Below are 18,275 nucleotides of genomic sequence, written 5' to 3'. Positions count from 1 at the left end.
GTCATACTTTAATAACATTAAATTTCAGCGAAATTACTGTAATTTGGGAGTGATCATTTGTTCTGATAAAATGTCTAGGTTTTCGGCATAATATTGAGTGATTGTGATGTAGTTTAATCCTAGTACTTACTAATTTTTATACAAGTAATGTTAGCAATTTTCCTAATATTGGATTGTCTTTTACACTAGGCATACTAAGTTTCAAACAACAATTAAGTGTACTGATATGGTTATATTGAACCTAGAGCGAGAGATCAGCTGTTAAATAACTATCTTTTAGTATGGTGTTTTGATTTATTTGGGAATTTTAAATGTAGTTAAGAATATTTCGAAATTTAATTCGGTTTACTATATCTCATAAAGATGGTGTCTGCTGGTCTCAGTGAAGTAGTAAACTCTTCCGAGGTTCATAACAATCCATATGTTAGTAATAGTTCTAATTGTATGACTGACCAGCATTAATATGCCATTTTGATGGATTTAATGACAGAATTTCAGATTCTCTTTTTTGTTACTAGTAATGCTAGGGCTTGTTCATGTCTCTGAAGTTAACATTCACTTGAAAACTTCAGTAACATAACGAAGCTTATGTTTTGTTTCTCATGCTAATATCAAACTGTGGAGTAATGACAAAATACTTTATGGTGTTTGAAGGGACTACCTTATACAGTTCTCATCTGATGGATCTCATTATGTATAGCGGTAGTTTAATGGTTAATATATTTGTGATAACAGATTACTGTAGAGTACAATTAGAGCCTTTCATCTAGAGTGAATGTCCTTTCATTTATAACGTAGTCTGTTATGTTTGTTACTGTGAATGTGTTTAGTTATTTTAAAACACACGAATAGAATGCAGTGATTCAGTACTTTGCATCTTATAACTTAATGACTTTGATCCCGTAGAGTAAACTTATTGTATATTTGATGTATTCATAGGACAAATAGTCATATCAATAGTTCTTTCTACCATACTGCTTAGCATACTTTTATCATCCTTTAAATTGTAGCTTCCTAATACACTGTGAAGCCATTTTGAGAAGTAATTAGTGAATGCTCAAATTTTTTGAATCTAGAACAACTAGTTCATCCTATTATCAAGTCCATAAAGTAACTTTTATAAGAATCTCAGGGATTTAGTGAGGACGGTGTAGTACTTGAGCATAGTTATTTATGCATTTGTTGTTTGTCTCTCAGATTCTCACTAGTAAAGTGAGAACCAGACAACTAGCCTATAAAATATAGATCGTGTCGCGTTATTTGTAAGCTGGTTTTCTGCAACACTAGACCGATCGGATCTATTTACAGGAGCTATTACTGTAGATGGTATTAAGCTCCTCGAAAGATAATTAACAAACAAACGCTCTGACCTTCAACATTAGTGGCTTAATCCCCTTAAATTCTGAAAAGTTTTGTGCCCAATATTTATCAGAAACTCACCATTCGACTGGTGTTATCGGCTGGTGATATACTTAGCATCTGATAGATATGTGAAGCGATTTTATCTCACAACGTGAAAGATGCGTCTTAACTCAAGGGATAAATTCTTCGATAGTGGTTCTTATCAATTCGTTAGTGTCTGTTTTCGATAAACATTCCCAATATTGGGTTATCAATCCCTTCAGTACTTTTCCAACTTAACAGACTTTATGATCGTAATTACAATTCTAGAAGTTTTTTAGCTGTTAATATTAACATCGGCAGAGTTTTTGGATAAATTCAATTAGGTGATCATTAACATGTGTTGAACAAGTTGCCTGTTTGTGCTGTGCAGAAATTTTTCTTCAGAAAAGAACCTTTCCACCTAACGAAATGAGAATGTTTTTAGGACAGAAAGTTACTAGTAAATTGTTATTATGGTTAGGAAGCAGTGGAGCAGCTTCAGATTACTTTCACTGATTTATTATCGTGAAAAAGTTTAGTGCCTAATGGGTTGGAATATATATATTCCTCATCAACTTGGTTTTTGCCTCGGTTGTCGTTAGGTGATGACACAGTATCTTTACTGACCATAGTTTGCTAGATTCACATAATATCGTTAAATACTCAACTCATATTTCGTATATCTACAGCCTAATCAGACAATGTGATACATTATCTTACTTTACTGTGTCAATCGCAACTTCTCTAAGAATTATTAAGCTTCTGGTCTACTGACTGAAATTGTGCTAAGTAAAAGCATTTTATAATAAACTCAATATTTGGATCGCCTTTAAACGTGTTAGATATCCTACGCTCGTGAGATAACAGACATTCTTATTTTGATTTGGTTACCTATTTGATGACTCCTGCTTGGAATATTGTCTATATGAAACATGAAATGGGGATGAACACCTGTGTTTAACTACACATATTCACCATATAGACTTATTCTTGTAGGTTGGCTGTTCCTGTAATTGGCCCATTCTGATGATGTCCTAAGACAAAATTCGATACAATTTGCTACAGTTGCCTAAATTCTCACTCAAAAACGATTGGAAGTGATTGAAATCACTTTGTAATAATTATGCTGGTATTTCTTATTGGTGAATATAATAAGCGACGCAGACTGTTGATTAAACACTCAATATCATTGCAAAAGAATGGTTACCTAAACACCAGTTTGAACGTTGTAAGCTATTACGAATTTTTGAAACGGCAATCATATTCTTAAAGATCTATTCGCATATTGACAAATCCTAATAGCCCCGTTCAAGTTCAATCACAATCTGACAATGATCTGGTGAATTAAGTATTTTACATCGGCTCCAAATATGCTATTGACAACTGTTTTATGCGTTTAGATAAGAAAAATTGCACATCTTACTAGAACTAAGGTATTCACCATATCTCGCAAGATAAATGGTTATGAGGAAAGTTGAGTTTTTGGAACTGTACCTTCCAGTTAATGGATTTAATGCGATCACGACATTGTTGTAACATGTAGCAACTAGTAATGTAACCTGAGATATCCAACCGGTATTGTAATATCTTGTTTAGGTTGAGTTCGTTGTTTTTCTGCAGGGAGTTGTGATTTATATCTTACCAATTAGTGTTCTGTCATAATGTAGAGCCTGGTGCATTTGGCAAATCTACCATATCGCATCAACACGACAGGATGTAATTAGTGGGTTGAACAGCACAGGAGTAGAAATAATCAAAGGAAAAACGAGAATGAAAAGTATTAATTAAAGGGTACTGGGACTCATGATCTAGAAGACGAAAGAGTTCGTATGCTCTTTTGACCGATTCTAAGCCATGATATCTTGCTAGCCAATACACTAACTGGTCATTTTAACGTATAAGAACGGAAAATAAACTGGATGCTCTGTTAGGTATTCCAACAAACTGACATCTGCATTAGACAGCAAATCTTCTGATCTGCCATCGTATACCTCGTAGTAAAAGTATAAGCTTATTTTTTCCCTAAGGAAGTTTGTCAAGGAATGGAGTGCTGAAATGTAGTGTGAAGTTGTCGAATATCGTTAACAGAACCAATGTTATGAGTGCTTTAAGTGCCCATATTAGCTCATTAGTAAGTATCTTGTAATGTGCCGAAGATATCACGGACCAGATTGGTTATGCTTCAAAATGTAGAAAATTGGTGAACAAATTTTAGTTTTCTTTGTGTTTCTCTATAGCACCGATGAAGATTGAAAGCTTATAACTAAAATAAGAGCGAAACATGGATTATTCTGCTGAAAACGGGAAACTCAGAGTAGTTAGGTCGCATTCTTTAGCCTGCAACAGTTTAAATAAGTCACGGCTCTTACTTACGCCTGTTACCCCTTGTGGAACATAGGCTCCTGCTACGTATGTTCCATTGATGTTTTTATTGTCAACTAAAGAATTTTGTAAGCTATTTTGGGATCATCTTAAAAGAAACCCGTATTTGCTGTTGGTATTGCTGAATAGTTACAGAGTTGTAAGGTAGGATAGCGGTTCAACAGTTCTACTGCTCAAGGTATAAATATTTTTGTTACTGAGTGAAATAGTAGTATACTTTTAGATAAGCTGTGTGTTCAGTCTGAATTATTGCAATATGTGATTCGATAGGAGTATCTTATTTACAAATATGCATTATCCCACGTTTCATAATTATTTGACGAGTGACTACGTTTGGTACGTGTTATCTGTGTGATAAACTCGCTCTATTAAAGGGTAATTAAAATATTTCCTTTGAAGTATAAATACTATTGGGGTATAAATTCACTAACTCTGTGATAGGTGTAGCGTTAGTGACTGGAGTTCTCTGTGCTTGAAATTTACCTCTGGAATTAATTGGACTTAAAGTTTTATTTGACAAAATGTTCTACTGTAAAGTTGGTTAGGAACAGCAGCTATCAGTTGTCTGACTGCTAAATTCATTTATGATATTGTAGTATTCTAGTTGAATTAGCAAGATATTGTGAACTAATTTTCTTTCAGATTGGATTTCTCGGGATACCTACGTTTGTTACAGCATTCTTTTTAGATTCAAAGGCATTATCCTATCTCTTTTATCCTCATTGAAAGGAATGTGAGGGATGGACTGCTTTACAAAATCGTTATTAGTGATTCTGAAACGGTTTTTGCTGTATCAGTGACCAGAAATACCTCTTGCATTTTGGACTATTCATCTAGCTGAAAATAACATCATTGCACAACCGATTCATTTGAATGATAAAAGTTGATCAGAGTTTGTTACAGTCAGTCGTTAGCTTCTTATCATCAATAAATGTTCCATTTTGGTTAATCAAACAAACGAATTGTTACAACCGAAATGAGGCACTTAACATTGAATTAAGGTATATAAATCAATAATTTTGCTTCTATCTGTAATCTGAATGTCATATTATTAAGTTTGACTGATTCGAAGAACTTCTTATCAGTGAGTGACATGAGACAAAAGCAGGAACCAGGGTATCGAATTTTATGAATCAAACGCATAAACAAGAAATCGGTAACTAAACAATGTCAGATAATAAAAATCATACAATCTTACAAGTTCATTACTGAAATCTTAAAAAAGTCATACGGTTTCTAGGTTAATCAGTGGTGCCGTTTTGCTTTATATATTAATAAATAATAATTTGATAACCTTGACTGAAGAACAGTGGATTTTATTTTAGCTTCTGTCGGAAATAAAAGTTAAAAAGACTGTCGTAATTCAAAACTGATTTGAAACATTACAACATACTTTTAACTTTAAATATATATTGCTCACTAACACATAATAGATTTGATATATGAACAATTTTTCATGGCTTTTTAGTTCATATGAATAACAATTACTAATTGGTATATAATTCCCATCTAAACATTAAAAATAAAAACACGAAGTTCAGCGAAGGGATCTCTTTTCAACGAATTTATTATCAAGCTGTACAATCGTATATATATGAAAATGTTTTGTTTAAGTATTAATTCCGTGAGGAAGTGTGAACACTAATAACCAGTTTGGTTCTACAAGGGTGAAAAGGAAGCAGTTAGAAGTTCTATACTTGAACACCTAATCAACTGTAATCATTCTACAGATCCACAGTCTGATTTTAAGGTTGTTTATGTGATTCATTCAAATCTACCTAGATTTCTTCGTATCAAAGCTCTTACCATCCATGAGCTCAAACCAGAACTATGCGTACAAAAGAAGTACGTCATATCATTATCGTTACCATGGCCTTAATATAAGTATTATTATTATTACTTCACTCCCCTTTACTTATATTCTCATTATTTTATTCATGAATACTCATCATATCACCTTATTTATGTTTACACCTCTATGACCTATTTGAAATTGCCCTATATTATATGCCTTTGAACATTTTATTTAACTCTTGATATTTATTAGGCCATGTAATCTCTTTTAGGCTTGTATGTATCATAGCTGACCGTATATTGTAAACGCCTAAATATTTAATTAAACATTTGAATAATGCACACTATTTTTGATTATAGGGCAGATTAAATATCTATACACTTGTCCGTTTCAAATCATTAACTGTCATGATCACCTGGTTGCTTTCTTATTAGTCCCTTTGATTGTTTGAAGGATACTTTCTTTTATAAACTTTCACAGTAGTCTCTTGGTTTTACGCTATCCAGTTCAAAATGATCTGAACATTTGGATCAATTAAAATGTAGAACAGTAGCTTTTCGATTTAGATCAATACCTAGAAATCCATCTCCACGAGCTTACTTGATATATTACTATATCAGGGTATTAATCGATTAAACAGAAGTTTTTCTGCTTCAAATTATTGTTGAACTTTAGTTTCTCTCATTCACAGGTGGGATATTGTCTACTGATATTTATGAAGTTGACCAGAATATAGATCATCAACAGCCAAATTATCATACCAAGACCTCAATGAAGGTATCAAGTCAGTAGCTAACTTGAGACGAAGGATAATTCAGCTGTAGAAATCTTTAAGCGTGTTAGTCCAGTATTATCAGTAGACTGATCTGTATTTCGTGTAAAAACTTGGAGTCACCCCTAATTTTTATGAAAACTGATTATTCAAGTTTATAAGGAAGGCTAGAAATCCTAATGTGATGGCTGTAGAATAATTACTCTCAATAATATAGTGCTAAGATAGCTCTCATAATAATCTGATTTTCATTTACAGCCAAAGACCAGTGATTCGAATACAAACATAGCTCTCTTAACTGTTCATGATGAATGGCCTCCACTGGACACAAATTACGTAATACAACACATCTGGATCAAAAATAGTTTAAGATAATGCCTCAGATAAATAACAAATAAGATTTCTCCCCTTCATCCAAAATTTTAAAATTTTGTTTCTTGAGGTAACCTAATCGAATTGGCTTCAAACGAGAAGTACTGTAGTCAACAATGAACAGAAGTAAAGGATTTACTGGTATAAGCAGTACTGAATGCATTTAGTGGCATGAAAATCCCCAGCTCTGTTCTAAAGGTACCCTAGTTTCTATAAATTGACTAACGCCTGAGGACAGAAAATCACAAACGAATATTTTGTGATGTAGTTAAGTACAAAACGTTTAATCAACATTTTATGCAAAACCAAAGTTAACCATTGGATGGTAGTCACATTGGATCGTTTATCAATTGAAGATGAAAAAACTAAACCATTGTATTCAACTTAATTGGCCCAAAAGTAAAATCATCTTCAAAACCTGATAATTCTAGATTCGATCCCGTTTTAGGCAATTATTACTCATTGTTGATTAGTTGCATACAAAGTAGAAACTATTTTTCACACTTGTTCGTAATTTTTTTTCAAATTACTATCCGTCTAACTTAAGTTTATGATCAAAAGTTTTTCAAAAACTAATCTTGTGCATTTTTAAGGGGTTATTTGAAATTTTCTTAAGAATAGTTCAATAGAAGAATTCGTCCCAGTCTTAATTTACTTCTGTTCTATTTGTATAATATACTTCTTTATAATTTCTAACAATACAGTCTTATCCTTTAATTCTGTTTTTTTGAAGTCATAAAAATCATTTTTAATAACAAAAACTGACTAGATAAACAAGCTGATATATAGATATCTATTCAGCAGTCAAGTTTTCGACTTGTTTATTACTTGTTCAAGAAAAAGCAGAGACATTGACAAAAACTGTTAAGAACAACAGAAGAATAAGAAGAATAATAATGGTAGCAGTAAAGCAGTAAAGATTCAATCAAAATATTTTCATTCATAAACAGATAATTAAAGTAGAACACTTTTATCCTGTCCCTTGTATATATATTCGAATTCAGCCTACACTTTATCACAACCTATGATAATGAAAAGATAGATAGATAGATGTGTAGTTGAAAGGAACTAGGTCTATTTCTACTCTAATTACCTAAGGGTATTATATGGACACTTCTAATTAACTATATCTTTAAGTTCATAAATGTACAATTAAAATGTATTTCTAAGTGAATATTCTTTTTTTTAAGGTACAAAAAGAAAAACAACATTTTAGTAGTTTCTATATGTTTTTTTAATGACTTAAGTAAATGGGATTGAAAACTATTTTTTAAAAAAATTAAAAAAAATTTTTCTAAGATTTTCTTATTCAATTATAAATAATGAAAAATTTGTTTGTACATAAATCATTAAAGCAAATAAGTTAAATATATAATGACATACTAATGTATTAATTAGTAAAAATAATATTTATACTATTTGTAATATTTAAAATTTACAATAAAAATTTCTTATCTTATTCACCATAACAACAATCGTATTAGTAATAGTGACATTAAAATTAAAAAGAAATGATTGAATAAAACAATTAAATGGTGTATTCGTCATTTAGATGATAGTAATGATACTAGAAGTGACTACTACTGTGATGTGGTCTACTTATATCCAAATAAGTCGTATATGGTGATGGTCAGACATAGAATGTTTTTTGGCAGAAGATTGATAAGGAAAGAACAGGAATGAAGTGCAATCGGTACGAAAATGCATGAACAATGAAATCAGAGAAGACGGACTGATATTTGCAGAAGGAACAGTTAAGATTGAGATAGTTGATTGTTATTTTGCAAATTAACTGTTTACTGTATGTATGCCGTTTTGGTGTGATAGTCTGTAATTTGTGCTTAAATACATTCGATTGTCCTCACTCGTGTTCTTGTTCACTCACTACTACTACTGCTACAACTACCGTAGTGGACGTTACTCACAAGAATGTTTGGAAGTAGTGTGTAGCGGAACGTTGCATCAAATTTACAACAGTTATCGAACAGAGTGAAGAGTTTTAGTGCATTGAAATCATGGCATTGGAAGAACACACACTGAAAGATGCAAATGAACGACTGAAGGATATGTATATGTATTATGTAAATAATTTATAGATTCTCACAGTAAAGAGACATCCCTTCTACCTTTTGTCTTCTTTTATATTACTACTACTACCAGCGGGAATGTGATATGATGTAAGAATTTGGTCCAATGTGACACCTTTGAATCCATGACAGCTTAATTAAACTCCTGGAGCACTGTTTGACAAATACTAGGATATTTCTGAACATAAGTTTTAAGCAGAAATAAAATGAAAACAATGATAGCTATTATTCTTCACCTTTGATAGTTTAGTAAGGATGTGGGATGAGATTTTGTCTTTTTGTTTCATCCTTGTGTTTTGCTGTAGAAGCAACAGTTTCTCTTTGTAGAACTAGGAAGGAATCCGATTATTTCTATCAGTACGTAGGGAAATTTAGAACCTTAAAAATTGTGTATTGATAAATTACAAGTTTGGATGGGTAGACTTAATGAAATTCCTCCAGAGCTCATTGCTTAAATAAATAATATTGATTTGTAGCATAGTGATTTCATCATGCATATCAAAATAATGTCAATATATACTTTATAACGAGATTTAGTCGTTTACAATACATGTTGAACTAAATGATGATCAATAAATTCACTATTAATTCTAACCAAAACGGAAAGTGGAAACCTAACATAGAGAAGTACTTTATTCTCCACTCTAAAATGAAATTACGCATGGTAGTAAGGCTTATTTAAAGTAATCCACGAGTTTAAAGAAAATCTCATACAATGTCAAAATGTACAAGCTTTTGTTCGTGTTCTACCGACTACAGTGCAAAGGACGAACAAACTAAAAAGTGTAAATGATTTCTCTAAAAAAACCGCCCAAACAACTTTTGAAAATCTAGGTGTTTTACTAACAATACGAGTTCTATTTTGTATAGATGAGTTAGATTGTTAATTGCTATGATTAATTGTATTATCTTATATATATAGCAACAAGCCTCCAAATGCCCTGGTACAGCCGAGAGTGGGGAGAATCCGCTCTCCCTCTCGAAATGCTCTCAAATGGCCAGCGAATATATAGCCTCTGCCAGGGAAGTCCTACTCACTGCCTTCTCACGGCATTACTGTTGTTTAACAAATTGGGAGGACGAAAAGCGAATGTCCGGAGCTTTAACCGGGTTAGTGGACACGGCTGGTTCACCTAGGGGAGTTGGAAAACCCTGATTCAAAACCAATGGTGCTCATGGGCTCCAGTATCCTGATGGAACAAATGGCGTATGAATCAATCGTTGGTCACCGGCTACCATGGGACTGCATCTCCTCACGATGCTCCACTGCCTGTTGGATCAGCCCTTCAGGTCAAAGGCTCCGGGTGTGGCCCCCTAAGAAAACCACCTGCTTCAGTTTGAGCACCTGAGCAGTATCACAGCACTCACACAAATCCTATTTGATTTGTGTGGCGCATGTGTATCTGGTGCTTCCTTGTACCAATATTTATGTGTTTAAATAAAAAATAAATAAATATAGCAACATGATCCACTCATTTACTTTAGTATATTACAAAGTAATTGTGAATACACCAACAAGAGTTGTTTTGGTGAAACGAATAAGATAAGATTACAAATCAAGAAATTTAATTTGTGAGACGTCGGTACGCCTAATTCGTGGTTATTGACATATAGTTTCGGTTATTTTTTATATTCCTCTAATTGTAAGCTTTAATTGAATCGTTAACTGTTGGGAAATGTTTGTTTTGTTCCCAAGTGGTTTTTATTTAATTATAACCCTAGTATTACAGTTTAGTACCCTATATCCCCTTTTTTAGTATACATTACATTTTCTTATTTATAGTGCATAATGATCCAGTGATATCATGTATTTATTCAAGTAAATTTTTTAAACTAGATATAGATGTATATTGAGATTAACAAAAGTATCTTCTTCCCGCCTTCTCATTAGTTCTTTCGAGAAAAGTTCTGCATAGTTAATCGGCGTATGCATAACAAGTCATTCTTTCTAGCCATTAGGATAATTCTGCTCAAGGATGAATCTGTCAAATCTGAACTCACAAGTAATAGTTTCAAGTTTATATTAGGTAGCATAGTGTATGAAGAATATTAGCAAACTAAAAGTATTACCTCTAGTATATCTAATGCTATTTCCAGTTTGCATCTTAGGTCTTTACTATAATAAGTAGTCATATTTATTTATTGTATTTATTGTCTAAGTCAATTGATTTACGTTTAGGCATGTGAGCATTGGATTAATTAAGTAATTCTATAGTTCAATAGTATATATTTTCTTAAAATTAGTATTCATTTAATTTTTCCGATTAAAGTGATTTAAAGAACACTGACTTTGAATTTGGCTTTAACTACGTAACAATCTGATAGAGATTTAGTTCATATATGTTTATTGACTATATCTATGAAATTAAACATTGAAATAAATTGTTCATGTTAGAAACGTACAAATGGTTGTTACAAAATTGGCTTGTCATGGATACGTACTGTTGGAGAGCTTCATACTACGACAAATCAGCTGTCCAGAGCTTCCTGGTTTCCAGTGGTAGTCTAGCTAGGATCAATTAGTGATATAAACTATAAAATCTAAACAATATCCACAAACTGTCTTATACTAAATATTTTATACTTTACAGTTCACTGTCTTAAAAATAATTAATAGTTGTTAATAAAATTCACTTGATTTAAGTATCTATCCTAGAAGATAATTTCTGTTGTGATTTAGCAGAAAAGAAGTAATTACTGGTCGAAAGGCTGGGGGGCCCTGGATAGTAGATTGTTTTTACTGTGGTACCCCGTGCCGTTGTACAATAACAAACCGCATAAATCGAACCCCTATCACCCAGGTCTTACTACCTGCTTTGACTAAAATATCTATCATTAGAACTACAGTCTATTTGTAGGTGATATTCCTTTTGAGTTCAGCTCCATTGGAGGATCAGTGAAAATCAGGTAACATAAGATAAATGTTTCGTCCTAGTGTGGGATTCCTCGCTAGTGGCATCCATGACTTCAATGTATGATGTGAATTAATTGAGTTTAGAAATGTGTGCCACTGGATTGAGATTCAATAGTCCAATGGCCAAGTACTCATTCAGAGACTAGTAGGTTCTTAGTCCGATCCATCGTGGATTTGTAGTCATGTATAACTAAGAATTTCACAATTTTGACTAATCTGCGCAAAACCATCTGTTAAACTGTTCCCTCATATCAGAGTACTCGATATATTTTTAAGCAGAATAGACATTCTAAAAGTATCATTAATATATAAAGCTTCACTTATTTCTAAATCGACTATAATAAATCACCTCTTTGTACATTTTTTATCCTATAAAAGTGCATCTATATCTTGTACCCCTTTTAGTTAATTCATGTAATATGATTGGCCAATAGTTATAAAAAGCACACAAAAAAGAATTTATTTGATGTGTACACAAACCTTTTCAATTGGACAATTTATTTTCATATTTGTCTAAGTAACAAACCAGTAAAGGGGTGATTATCACTGGCTAAAAGAATTAAGTGTAAACTCAACCAGATTATCTATCTCTTAACGTTTTTTTTTGTTAAACAAATAAAAATTATAGTTTCATATTAAAAGTGAAAACTTGTGAATTTCAACACAATGTTTTATGCATTAATGTTCTATAGTGTCATGTATCTTTATTCATCGCCAGTTATTCTGACTATTCTTATTATGATAACGATGATGGCTATTTTTATTTCAAGGTGTTTAGTTTAACACATTTACCATTCTCAAATTTTGTTTACTAAATCACATGTGTAAATGATCACGGTACATTGTGAAATCAAATTAGCGTAAAAAAAAACAAACAAACAAATAAATAAAACTGACAAGAAACACTGATGCTTAATTCATTCAGTAGTAATCATCATAATTTTCAATCAACTGATAATGAACAGTTTGATACTGAAAAATCCCATTCATATACAAATCTCCAATGTGATTATACAAATAAATATTTGAAATCTAATTGTATTGGAGATACTTACCAATTTGATTGTGTATCAACGAGTTCGAATTTTAATCCATTACCTACTACAGATTATTATAATTATTCTAATTATGATTATTATGAGCCTAATTATCATCATAGAAATGATCAATCAATTGATACTGTATCCATAAATAAACAAACTATTGATACATCTTGGAATGTGAATAATAATAGTAATATTGTCGATGCCATTATTAATCCAGTGAATAGATTAAATGAAAATTGTGAATTTATTGAAACGATAAGAACGAAGACAAATCATGATATTATTGATTATGTATTGAATAATGAATCGTGGAAATCAAATAGTATGAAAAATATATCAGTTACACTTGAAAATGCTTCTTTATGGGAAAGTTTTGATCGATTGGGTACTGAGATGATTGTGACCAAATGTGGAAGGTTAGTCAAGGCATATAATTACAATAATAAGAATTTAACTCTTGTTTTACGGTTACTTTTTAAGAAAAGGATAAGTTCGAATCTTCGTTTATTAGTATACTAATTATAACAATGCTGATGATATAAAACGAAGGCATTGAATATGTGTATAGATATGTATAGAGAGAGAGGGGGAGGGAGAAATGTCTGTCGAAATTCAACATGTTGTGAAGGTTGGTTATCTCACAAATTGATTCAATTATGATAACAATTGAATATCGGGTATCACTGGTCAGTTCTGTTACTTGAATTATTTTTAGTTTCTATCATTTCATAAAACCATTCGATCCGATAATAATTATTTGTCAACTGGTGAAAAACTTCAAAAAATATTTTTAAAAGTTTCATTTGGAAGTGTAGTATGTGAAGCCAAATCAACAGTAATTCATTACAGACGTTAGGTGACGATACTCTGTAACAAAAATTGTCTAATGTTTAAAATTTGTATTACCAGGTTTCAACTCAATGATTCAATCATATCAATTTTTGACAAAAGCAAGGTCTTAAGTTCGGTCCTGTGTTTGCATGGTTGGGATTATGAAGTGTTGATAAGTCTTAAACTATAGTGATACGATTTTCTTAGGCTTCTTAGTTCATATTTGTTCTATATATGCCTCATCTTATTAGACTGTTATGTAACAGAAAATACCCAATGTATTGCAATTAATTTTTGGAAATTTTGTTTGCCATTTATGGATTTTTCTGCTATAAACAATGCTACGGTACGGTGAAGCATCTTGAAGAAATACTAATTCATTCAGGTTCTAATTAATCGATTAAATTTAACACTTTTGAACTAATGAACATCGGTATTTGTATTAAATACAAGTCCTATTTACGTATATTCAAGCTGAATAACAGTGATAGAAGTCACCAACAGTGACATTTATTTTTTCCAGATATAAACAAGATATGTTAGGCCACAAACAGTATAGAGATTCAATTAATATTCAAAAAGTAATAATTCATGTTCATGAATATCTGGGCTACCTATTCCTGCCATCTAGATATTTCAACAAGTTATCTAATTTTTTGTTTTAATACATCATTATGGCTATTAATTTCATAACCTATACAGGTGCGTCTCTGAAAGGTGTACAACCTTTCATTGTACAAGTTACAAAAGGCCCAATCGGATATATTGTGGCTACTGAGGATATACAGAGTAAAGAATTTACATTATTTAAATGTCGATTGACTGGACTGCTAACTTCTAACTGGTGATTACTCAGTATTTGTCGTCAGGATAGATCAAGAAATAAGAAATGGAAACTTGTTGAAATACTTTGTGTTGAGAATTCTATTTTGTACCACAAATATAATATTCAATAAAGCCACTAATAATAACAATAATATGTGAATTCTCATTCTAACATACTATTGTTAAGTATAGTTCACTTAATTAAAATTCAACAATTCATAGTAATTGAGGTATTCTAATACTGGAATTACAACTCAGAACATCTTGATCACTGGTAACATTTAAACTTGAAAGAAGTTTTCAGGATATATTTCTTATATTTAGGGAAAAGTAAGGGTTGATTAATAATTATTATGATAATTATTTATATTTCTTAAATTGTTTCAATATTTTTACAGAAGAATGTTTCCGAATTTTCATATTCGTCTGTCTGGATTAATACCTGATGCTCATTATATGTTAGCGTTGGATTTTATACCATGTGATGAGAAACGTTATCGATATTCATTTCGTACTTCGAGTTGGGTTCATGCAGGTGAATAAATTGTTTGTTTTTTAAAAGATAACTCATTACCAATTTACTTTATTTATTTTCCTACCAAACATCTCATTGTTTCTCTATCAGTTATTGAAGCAAATTCTGTACACTAGTAACTTAGAAGAGTCTTTGTAAATGATCTATAATTAAGAAATTGGTTCTGTATAGATTTGATAAAATATCAGAATGATCTTCATCTTTAATTGATAAAATTGGAAAAGAGACTGAAAAACGTGGGGTAATGAACAGATGCATCCTCCGATGGAACAATTGGATGTTTAAATATTCTTCAGGTTATTCAGACGTAAAACTCTGTTCTCGTTTTGTTAAACTGTGTTATGTCGTTTTTGTCAGAAAATCACATACATACTTGATACTCATGGGTAGAAAATTTTAACATTCTTACAAAATTCGACTACTAAACACTATTATTTTCCAGAACGTTATTAAAGGCTGTCAAGTACAAACATATCTTTAGAGTTTTAGTATAACCGATGGTTCAAGGTACAACTATATAGGAAAACATTTAAGAATTTATAATTTGTAATTTCTAACTATAAAGAGTTTATAAGATTTGAAATTCTAGATAACTAACTTACCAACTACTAAATATATTTCAAAGACGATTCTCGGAGTTTCAGAGAGAAGGCGTGACTATTGACGTTTAACCATGTTGGGAGTAAGACAAATATCACTGATGTGATCGGATAACAGTCGCACGGTATGGAAAACTGACTGAAGTTGGAAATGTAAACCAGTAGATCCCAACTTAGTGGCTTGAATGTTAGGCACTCATTAAGTAGTTTGAAGGTCCTGGGTTCGATCCGTGGAAGGTCTTGGCTAGCCTATGTGAGGAGCCTTAGATTAGGATGAAATTACTATCCAGTATTCCCAGGTTTTCAGTGACTGTCTCCCTAAAGTTAACATAAATTCAAAAAATTTCTATCATTAAAAATTTGCAAAAAAGATTAATTTACAATAATTGTTTGGGAACTATTCGAAAGAAGCTATTCATTTACGCTTAGGACCAACCATAGGTTATCATGAAGAAATTTTCATGGGATCAATCGGATTTGTATGTATTTATAGGTCTGGATATATGTCTCAGCACTTCATTCAAGCGTTAGTTTATATCAGAAAAACAGGACTAGCACTAAAAAAATACTGCGTATTATTGGATAGAATTAAATTAACGATTTATAAATCGAATTAGATTCTTCAAATAGCCAATTCTGGCTGACGTACCTGAACTGTTAAGTTATTAAATTGAATTGCGAATGAACCATATAAACCAATCGATGCTAACTCAGTAGTCTGAGGATAAAGCACTCGCCATGAAGTCTAAGGATCATGGGTTTGAACCCTGATGGGTTGGTAGATATAGGTACCCAAGAAGTTTCGTACTATAACGAAAGAGCTTTTTGGTTTTTCACGGTCGTTCAGCTATGTAAGATTATAGATTTAAAGGTCTCTTCAGCTCTCTACACAATCATTTATTTTTGAACTATTCAACAGATACTGTAACATATCTGTTGTATAAAACTACCGGGTTTGCAAATCAATCACAATTACCATCATTTCCTAATGAATTTTTTAGGTAAAGGTGATCCACAAATTACACCAAGAATACATTTGCATCCAGATGGAATAGCCAGTGGGACGTATTGGATGCGTCAAGCGATATTATTTGATAAATTAAAGTTAACCAATAATCCATTTGATCAAAATGGTCATGTAAGTATTTATTTACAAAAGTTTTTCTCTTTTAAACTGAAAAATCTTTGATCGTCCATTGGTTTTTCATAGGTTTTATTTATATTGATTAATAGTCATGTATTGAATAGACCTTAATTGGGTAATACTGTCAATAGTGTATTGTATGCGTGCAATCCATAAATATCGTAGGATTAAAATACTATGACTAACAAGTACAACTGATTTACTGAGTTACATCACTTTCTCCTTTTTAACGCTTTACCTTTTTTATTTGTGAACACGTGTATCGGTTTTCTAATAAGTATAGATTTCAAGATCTGTTTTTCTCTTTCGTAATAGACTGAAACTTACAGTTCATCTTAATTCAGATCGAAAAGGTGCTTTCAACTTCATCCTATAGATAATTATTTCTTTAGATGTATGCTACTGTCTTTTACATTAATGATTGTATATTCAGTGTTAAAATCAGACACTGATTTACTGACTTATGTTCGAATGTATTCTATCTTCTTTCTTAATATTACTTCTGTTCGGAAATAACTGAAGATGAAACAATCAAAGTACGGTACGAATATTTGAATCGTATGAATATAGACTGTAAAATATTAGTTGTCTTTTTTTATATATTTAATTAATAGACACTCGTGAAATACATGATGGTGTGGAAACTGTAAGTGATTTACTCAATGAAATTGGAAATACGATCTAAATAAATGAAAAATTGTATGAGTATACAGTTTATTGGTTTTACCGTGACTTAATATCACTCCATCACATTTATTTATTTCATTCGTATTATCCAGTAATAGTATCTATTCTATTGGACTATTTTCTGGGAGATAGATATATGGCTTTTTAACTGTTTAGTGTTATAAGAGTTTTCGTGTAGTAAAATAAAAATAGGAAATACAGTGGTGATCATTTGAATATACTATATATCACATTGAAAAGAAGCAACACACAAATACATTTTGACAGAAATAATATTTATAATATCAAGTGGCAATATCAAGACATTATAACTACTAGTAATCAATAAACAAGAGATGTCTGTTACATATGAGCAGGTCAATGGTTAAAAGTACTATGGTATTTGAAGTGGTGAATGTTGAGATTGAGTTATACAGAGTAAGTCAACTTACAAGTCAATCTTCATGACTACTACTTAATAAGGGGTCATACATGACCTAAGATCTTCATTGTTAATCATTATTCAATTTGATTGAGATCATGAATGGATCAATATTAGGTCACCATTAAAAACCTGAAAACACTAGACGGCGCTTTCGTCCTATTATGGGACTTGTCAGCAGTGTGCATCCACAGTAGCGCACTCGAGATTAGAATTCGTGACCTTTGGTTTCGCGCGCGAACGCTTAAACTCTAGACCACTGAGTCGGAATCTAATGCTGTTAATATCTAACTCCAACTGATCCATGATGTTGCATGGACATCCTCCATTGTTTTCAGTCAGTGACTGCCCCGCGCCATACACGGTTTATCATTAATATCGTGTGCGTAATTTTCTTTCGTAACATTATTTCCAACGTTTTACTGTTTTTTTCTATTTATTAGATAATATTAAATTCAATGCATAAATATCAGACAAGATTA

At 31.7% G+C, this 18,275-nt stretch overlaps 2 protein-coding genes across 2 annotated transcripts; both read left to right on the top strand.

Moving 5' to 3' along the window:
* Positions 1 to 12,613: 12,613 nt before the first annotated feature.
* Positions 12,614 to 14,950, top strand: Smp_156660 (t-box protein-related; the record flags this gene model as incomplete). The annotated part of the gene is made up of 2 exons (XM_018796771.1): positions 12,614 to 13,167; positions 14,809 to 14,950. The coding sequence occupies 2 exons, from the start codon at positions 12,614 to 12,616 to the stop codon at positions 14,948 to 14,950; spliced, it is 696 nt and encodes a 231-aa protein (XP_018651880.1).
* Positions 14,951 to 16,529: 1,579 nt separating this feature from the next.
* Smp_101790 (t-box protein-related) lies at positions 16,530 to 16,730 on the top strand (the record flags this gene model as incomplete). The annotated part of the gene is made up of 1 exon (XM_018796770.1): positions 16,530 to 16,730. One exon carries the CDS (start codon positions 16,530 to 16,532, stop codon positions 16,728 to 16,730), a length of 201 nt encoding a protein of 66 aa, XP_018651879.1.
* Between the last annotated feature and the right edge of the window lie 1,545 nt (positions 16,731 to 18,275).

The sequence above is a fragment of the Schistosoma mansoni genome, chromosome 4 (genome assembly GCF_000237925.1).
Source record: "Schistosoma mansoni strain Puerto Rico chromosome 4, complete genome".
NCBI classification, from domain to species: Eukaryota; Metazoa; Platyhelminthes; class Trematoda; order Strigeidida; family Schistosomatidae; genus Schistosoma; species Schistosoma mansoni.
This window is presented reverse-complemented; position numbering and strand designations above follow the sequence as displayed.